The sequence below is a fragment of the Aethalodelphis obliquidens genome, unplaced genomic scaffold, assembly GCF_003676395.1.
Source record: "Aethalodelphis obliquidens isolate GAN/ISIS:26980383/991018 unplaced genomic scaffold, ASM367639v1 scaffold44, whole genome shotgun sequence".
NCBI lineage: Eukaryota > Metazoa > Chordata > Mammalia > Artiodactyla > Delphinidae > Aethalodelphis > Aethalodelphis obliquidens.
The window spans coordinates 14,527,079-14,535,325 of record NW_020837988.1 but is presented as its reverse complement, the minus strand read 5'-3'; the positions used below and the strand labels follow the sequence as shown (position 1 = coordinate 14,535,325).

Here is an 8,247-nt window from a genome sequence, read left to right as displayed (position 1 = left end):
AAAAAAAAAAACAACTCTCTTTCAGACCAGCATACAAGTAAAGGTAGACTTGTACACAACCCAGTGTATGAAAATTAAAATGGAGAATTAGAGGATAGTCACTCATTTATGGAATATCCATAATATGCTAGGCACTGTGCTAGGTGCTGGAGATGCAAGATGATGAAAGTATTATCTCTTGTTCTTAAAGAATTCCTAGTACAGTAATGATTACATCATTAAAATAATGCACTGAGGTGAATTACATTTTAATATACATAGCTTCAGAAATCGTGTTTGGCATAAAGTGAGGTACAGATAATGTGTAATAAGTGAGGGATTATGAAGTGGGATAGGATTAGTCAAGAAAGTCCTTTCTTAGAAGAAATTTGCTTGAATGGGGTTTTGAAAGAAAAACTTGGTATGGATTGGCAGAGAAAAGAAGTGGACACTTAAGATTTAACTAAGCCAAAGTAGTAATCCAAATGTTGCTTGGTGAACCTGGAGGTAGATCAGAAAGAGATGGATTATCTTGAGGGATATTTCATAGAGGTCATGAAGAGAGAGTCCTGAAGAAGCATTTCTCCCATAAGAGAACAGGACTTGAGTGAACATGTTTTCTAGATTCAGGGTCACTTTCCACTGGACTGCCAGATAAACACTGCCAAATTTCATCTCTCTAAACCTCACTTTTCATATGTCTATGCTAACAGCCATCTTCTGTTGACTCAAACAGAGGCAAACATGTAAACAGGTAAGTGCAATACAAGCTTATATAGGAATCTCACTTAATTTCATATCTCCTTCATTATTTCTCATATTTTCCTATGTCTTTTTGCTATGCACATAAACCAAACTGAAATAGATGCAAGAATTTCTTTTCGTACCTCCATACCACTGATACTCTTGCTACAATTTCTCCAGACCATGCAAGCTTTTAGGGAAGGAGCTAACTTTGAACAGTATCAAAGAAAGAATTTCCTATATCCTTTTTCTCTTTTTTTGTCACTTTCTCCAGCATTGCTGTCTCCTTTCTTTCTCTCCAACTTTTGGCCCTTCTCATAAGGATGGAAATGCTACTGTTTGGTGTCTGGGCCCTGCTGGCCCTGATTCCTTGCCCAGGTGAGGCTATTTGGGAAAGTTTCTTTAGCTAGTATGTGCCAGGGCACAGGTCAATGAGAAAGAGGTTAGGAAATCCTGAGTGGGGTGACACTTTAGTATTCACTCATCTGGACCCTTGGGAGAGAGTCCTATTTCTTGGATCTAGGACACAGAATCATAGGTGTTTCCGGCTTGTAACTGGGAAAACCCACATTAAGGGACAGGATAATAGACCATCAGAAAAAACCCTCTCTAAGAAATATACCTTCTCTGCTTGGCTCCCTGCTGCCCCTGGACTGTCCTATTCTGCTCTCGGGAATATTTTTACTTCTTTGTTGCCATCTTTTATGTCACGATGAGCTACAATAGGATCTCGATAGGACAGGGCCCATAGTGCAGTTGTGAAGAGCGAGTTCTCCAGATGGCAAGAAAGGAACTGGAGCCTTAGTGGGTAACATTGCTGCAAGAGCTGTGTATTCCCAGAAGGGACTAGTATTTGGGAGATGAAGTAGATGGTGGACATGGAATAGCTAAAGGGGACCGGTAAGGGACGTTTTCGGGACACTGTGCCCCTCACCTATATCAGACATTTAAAACTTACCTGATGTCTCTCTCACTGTTCCTGAGAAGAGTTCCCTAACAGACTAAACTCTTAAGCATCCAAAAACATCTGTTGCCTTAGCACCAAAGCAAAATGGAATAGTCTCACTTTGAGAAGAAGAGGTGAAAAGTTCCATGGAAATGAGTGACCCTGGGAGTCACGTTTATACCAGTGGTTCCCATAATTTGGTGTGCACAAAGGTCACCAGGAGTGCTTGTTTTGTTCCCTTGAGTGTTTCCAGGTCCTGCCTTCACAAATTCTTAATCATTCAGTCTGAGGTGGAGCTGGAATCTGCAATCTACAAGCATTCCAGCATAATTCTGGTGAAGGCAATTCTTAGACCATAATTTGAGAAACACTGCTTTGAGGTATAAGTAACAAAGCTCTTTTTTTTCAGGGGTCTACTTACCCCATGAGGGCCCTCAGCAGCCAATTCTGGAAGTTTCCAAGATTTCTGGAAGTTTAGGAAGAGAATGGTTTCCTGGGCATGATTTTTAGCAACGCCATAGTTTCCATGGTGACACTATTAGAGAAATCGAGATCCCAAGAAAGATGTTGAGAGGAGGGAATGGTGGTAGAGTCAGGATTCTAACTTGTTCCTTAAGGGTCTTTTTCTTGTTTGTCCCCTGTACCTTTTTATTCAGGGTAGGTTTCCTATTCTCTAACCTGTAACTAGATAGAATAGGCTCTGTATTTTCTTTCTTGGGTCTTGTGGTCCTCACCAGAGTCTTTGGCATATGTGGTTGACCTTTTCAGGGGCTGCAGAAGACCTATTTGGGGTTTCTGTTTGGCCACATCAGGCCCTTGTAAAGTATGGGCAGTCCCTAATGGTCAACTGCAGCACCACCTGTCCAGACCTGGGACCCAGTGGAATTGAGACTTTATTAAAGAAAACCCAGGTGGGCAAAGGGCCTCAGTGGAAGGAGTTTCTCCTGGAAGATGTCACACAGAATTCCATCCTGCAGTGCTTCTTCTCTTGTGCAGGGATCCAAAAGGACATAAGCCTTGGCGTCACTGTGTACCGTGAGTGGGGCTGAGGGCTGGGGAGGAAGGGAAGAGTGGGGGAACATGACTGTGCCTTCTTTAGGGAATAATTAGAAAGAGACTTATTTTAGGGGAGAGAATTGTGGCCCTTAATAAAGATTTCTGTCCTACTGTAGGGATTCTAGAGCCAATTATTTCTCTTTCCCTTTGGTGTAGGCCTTTAAATTAGGAGCAGACCATAGAGCGCATCCAGACATCTGTGCTTTTGAGAATATGTTCAAATACAGGAGGCATTTGCTAATGATGCTAATTTATAAGTTATCAAAAAAATATAAAATCATTGTTGAATTATTTGTCACAAATTTTTAGAATAAACAGGGATTAGGGAAAGCGGGATCTTTGTAGGCTGGGGCAGCTGGAGAAGTCTCCACAGAAAAGGAGGCCCTTGAGCTTCATTCCTGCAAATGGTTAGGTTTTGAAGTGATGGGAATGGGCGAGGAGCCTCTCTCAGGTAGGCAAATAGCATTGGCAAAGATGTATCCATAAGAATAAGTGTGATCTCTGGGGTGTCAGAGCTTGGTTAGCTAGGGTGTCGTTTTCGTGTGACGGTAAGAAGCTCCTCAGAAGTTGCTCGTGCCTCTGAAGCACCTCTGGTAAGAGAGAAAAGCTCTCCAGAATGGCAGCAACTATCAAAGCAGGGGGCCCCTCACCAGTTAACGTTTCTTGGCTTTAGCCACCTGTGATGGGACGAAGAAGGCTAACTCATCTCATCTAGGGCAGAAAGCTGACACTGTTCATCAGATGGTTTAAGAGTAGTGGTCACCTTCTGTCACAGGCTTCCTGTCCTATACTAGTTCTTTCTGGAGAGTTGAGTATCTTTCTCTCATCAAGCCCACCTTTCTGTCTTAAAGAGCCACCAGCACAAGTGATCATGGAGCTGCAGCCTGAATGGGTGGCTGTGGATGACGCCTTTACAGTGACATGCCACGTGCCCAGTGTCACACCCCTGGAAAACCTCACCCTTACCCTTCTCCAGGATAACCAAGAACTACATAGAAAGAATTTTAGGAGCTTGGCTGTGGCCTCCCAAAGAGCTGAGGTCACCATCAGTGTCAAAGCCCAAAGGGAGGATGACAGGTGCAATTTCTCCTGCCATGCAGAACTGGACCTGAGTTCACATGGTGGAGGGCTCTTTTGCAGCAGCTCAGCCCTCAAGGTGCTCCGAATCTTTGGTGAGTCAGAGCCCAGGTGTGGAAGGAATCCTGGGGCTCAGTTTCCTCAGCTTACCTTGGCCTTTGGCCCTCATTTCCCATAGTGTTTAGGATGAGGGTGTAAGGGTAATTGAGCTCCACCTTGACTTGAGTTTTAAACTCACTGTGAGGGACAGAGAGCTTCTAGCCCCACTCCCTACATTGTGGGGTCCTATATGACATGTGATTTATCATGGCTTTTCTCCTTTCTTTCCTTTTCCTCATTTCTTGGCAGAATTCTCTCAGAGCCCCCAAATCTGGGTCTCTTCACTTCTGGAAGCTGGGATGGCAGAGACCATGAGCTGTGAGGTGGCTAGGGTGTTCCCAGCTGAAGAGGTAATGATCCGCATGTTCCTGGGAGACCAGGAGCTTAGGCCCTTCCTTTCCTGGGAGGGAGACACAGTATGGGCCAATGCCAGCGTTCGGGCCATGGAGACTGGTGATCAGGAGCTGTCTTGCCTTGTATCTCTGGGTCCGATGGAACACAAAACAAGAGAGCCAACAAGAGAGTCTATAGTAAGTGACCTGCCTCTTCCCTTCCCTTGACAGTTCTCTGCCATTGAAAATGTCCACAGTAAAGCCTTGGTGATTCAACTGCAAATTTCCCTACTAATCTTTGCTAGGTATACTCCCAAGTGAACATTAGTTTTCATCTTTCTCTAAGCGCAGGGATGCGCTGAGGCAGTAGTTCTATCTAGCCTTCACCCTGTTTCCTTAGGCCATCATACTTACAGAGTGATTCTGAATGCTTGAACTTATTCCTAGGAACAATGATTTGAAGTGAGGAGGAAATGTGTAAGATGAAAAGACATCTCGCTATCCTTGCAGCAGAGGCATAGCCAGATATGTGCATGCGGCACTTGTTACAGGAGAAGCTCGCAAATTCCCACGGCATCTCGTCGCTCCCGCCAGTCAGCACAGAAGCAGTAACGGTATCCAGAGCCTTTCCCCTGCTCTCCGCCTGCCCGAGGGGTGCCACCAGCAGCAAGAGCACAGAAGTGGCTGTCAGTTTTGAGAAATATGTTTCATTCCCTTTTTCCTTTCTTTATAGGCTTCCCTCTGCCAATCCTGGAGATAGAAGAATTACACCCATTGGCAGGGACAGAAATTAACGTGACCTGCTCAGGGCATGTATTAACATCACCCAGCCCTACTTGTCGGCTTCAGGGAGCCCCAGATCTCCCTGCCCCTGGGGAGCCTGCCTGGCTTTTACTTACCGCCAGGGAGGAAGATGATGGCCGAAATTTCTCCTGTGAGGCCTCTTTGGAGGTTCAGGGTCAGCGGTTGAGCAAAACCACTGTGATCCAACTCCATGTCTTATGTGAGTAGAAGCCTGATCTTTCTTGTCAAAACAAGGATGATTAGTGTTCCATTTCCAGAGATCTTGGCCAGCAGCTTCATTATTAGAGTTGCCACATTTTGCTCATTTAAAAAAAAAAAGGAGAAAATAAAATTAAAGCTCTTCAAGCTTACCTTACCCCTAGGAAAGTGAGTAGGGAGAACCCTAGGGGGAAACCAGGAAGAGAAAAGAAAAAGTGGTTAAAGTGATCAGGCAGTATTAGTTGAGAGCCAAAGGCTGAGAACATAGGAAGTGATAGTTGGAGCCTATGCTGAGGAGGGAAATTTCCTCATAAAAACTTGTATTTTGAAAAGTAGAAAAATCGTTGTCTCTGGGTTCACCCCTACCCATGTTCTCACTCACTGAGAAGCAAAGATGGGAAGCAGGGACCCCAGGGCCATCATTGACCAAGCAGTTCAGTTCATTTAGTCTTAATCCATTAAAATGCCCTGTGCTGCATCTCAGTCTCGTCCAAGGAGGGAAAAGAGTAGCTCAAAGCAGGGAACTGACGGTCCTCCCCTTGGGAAAGAAAGCTATTGGGTGGAGGAGACACAGCGTCTGGATTAGGGGAGGGACAGGGAGCCGAGCATGATGGAGACAAGGGAATGTGGCGCCCTGAGCTGGCCCCTCTGGGGACCTGTTTTTCCTGACAAGCCACGATTAGAGGAATCTGGTTGTCCTGGCAATCAGACCTGGTTGGAAGGGATGGAGCAGATGCTTGCCTGTGTCCCAAAGGGAAACCCGACACCAATCTTGTCGTGTACCTGGAATGGAACGATCTTTGACCTTGAAGTGCCACAGAAGGCAACCCAGGGCCACTCTAGAACCTACTGCTGCACAGCCACTAACCGCTGGGCTCTGTCAGCAAAGACATTGCTGTCATTGTTCAAGGTGACTGCAGCTCCCCTGCTGCCAGGCCCAGGATGGAAATCCCCCAGGGGCTGGGATTCTTAAACAAACATGGAAAGAAGAAAGATTTCCGTGGGCTGGGGAGGGTGAGACTGACAAATGGGCCTTGTGGGCTGGGGTGGGGCGATTCTCCTGCCCTCGATCACTCCCAATTCTCTGTCTTCTGTGCTTGGGCAGGACTGGATGAAGGAGTCAGTTCCACCATCTTCGTCATTATTATTGTCATCCTTGGAGTGGGCGTAATCATCATAGCACTGTGTTTGAACTATCGGCCCTGCAAGATAGAGGGGAGGAACTTGCCCTATAGGCAGAAGGAGAAGAACAAAGAGGAGGAAAGCCAGTTTGCTGTTCAACAAGCAGAAAAGCACAATGCACAGAACTGTTAGTTAGAAAGCGCTATTTGGTTGAAGGCACCCTCTACTACTGGGGTTTCCTGAGAGAGGGAAGAGGGAGTAGAAGAGAAAGGAAGAGACATTATCCTTTGTGTTCTATGGTCCCATAAAACAGTGTTTCAGGCCCTCATGTCCTGTGGATCCAATCCACCCACAAGCTCCGCTCCTCTGAGTAGGAATTCAGTCTCAGTGTTAACTGGTGAGAGGGCCTCTTGCTCCTTGCTGTGTGATTTACCAGTCCACTCTCAGATTCAGAAAAGAAGACCCTGCCTGTGCCTTGTCACCCCCATTCCCACTGCCCTTTGCTCCCAAACATCAGACTGAAGAGATAGCCAGAAATATCTCTGAAATACAACTCATTTCTCATGGTTTCCTCATGACTAAGTGGGAACCAATTTCTTAGTCTGGGGACTGGAGTTTGAAGGGAGTCAATACCAAACAAAGGGCGAGGAATCAGAACCTGATTCCCGCCTACACATTCCTGTGCTCTCCTAGCCTGGGGTTCTGGAATGCTGGCTCCCAGAGCTGAGCTTGATGACATCATTAAGGCTCAGTGTCTGGTTAGGCTTCAACTCACTAACCATCTATTGTGTGCCATAGAGGAGTATACAAATCATAAGAAATTCCACACTGGGTCAGACATGCAGCTTTCCTGGCCCAGTGTTCTGTCCCTGAAGTGGAAGGTAGAGTTCTTCCATGAAATTGAGCTCCAAACATCTCTGAATTCCTTTTCATAATCCATTATAGAGTAAATCATCTGTGAGTTCACATTAAACATATTAATTTTTTTTTACCTGTACAAGCTCTTAGGTTAGAGTTCCAATGTTTATTCTCCGTTTACATAAAGAAGTATATATTTTTATATGTCTGCAAACTTCCCTTTAAGCTTCAGGAGGACTCCTCCTGTGACAATGTTCACTATATGATTGAGCTTCCTTCTCTGTTCTTTGGAAAGATTATATTCACCCGCTAGAGAAGCCATGAAGGATTGTAAAACCAGGTCTTTTCTCCAAAATCAGTCATGTATGGGTTACTGAAATGTTGGAAATGATAAAAAGTAAAAGTGATTTTATGACCTCTGAAAGTATTTCTCTTCTGTGTCACTGCTGAAAGTTTTTATTAAGTCACATAGTTGCACTTTGAGAACAATCTCTATGAAAAGAATGTCAAGTTGGTAGCATAACCAAACAGCCCAGGGCAGGTGGTGCATTAGTTCAGGAAGCAGCCTTTCTGACTTGCCTTCAAAACTAAAGTCCAGACTTCCAGATACAGGTCCACAGCCTTCCAAATTGAAGACACCAGATAGAAAGAACACAGCATCAGGCATCAAAGTGAAAAAACTGTCTCATTCTTGCCAGACCTTTCCTGAGTCTGGGTTATGGATTAGCTATAATATAATCCTTTGGTTTCAACACATACAAAGCAGCAGGGATACAATGGTGAACAAAATACTGTCCCTGCTGCTACAAGCTAGAGCACGTCAACAGGAAAGCACAATTGCACCTTAAATGCTATGAATGGGGAAGTACAGGCCCTTAGGAGAACACCTAACTCAGGATCAAGGAAGGCTTCCCGGGGGGAGCTTGGAAATACCCCGTTTGATTTTGCAAAACAGCAGCCCTCCAAAATGACCTTCTCTGCTTCAATTTTCCTACTAAATATACTAGCCACTGCTCTCTCATCATGTGAGTA

General features: G+C 45.1%; 1 protein-coding gene across 1 annotated transcript; it reads left to right on the top strand.

Moving 5' to 3' along the window:
- Window positions 1-1,046: 1,046 nt before the first annotated feature.
- On the top strand, window positions 1,047-7,987 carry LOC113606333 (intercellular adhesion molecule 5). Its single transcript, XM_027080405.1, is given in 8 exon segments — window positions 1,047-1,101; window positions 2,438-2,704; window positions 3,577-3,897; window positions 4,151-4,435; window positions 4,967-5,236; window positions 5,904-6,101; window positions 6,104-6,145; window positions 6,341-7,987. Coding segments are annotated over 8 exon segments (1,647 nt in total). The 3' UTR covers window positions 6,550-7,987.
- Window positions 7,988-8,247: the final 260 nt, after the last annotated feature.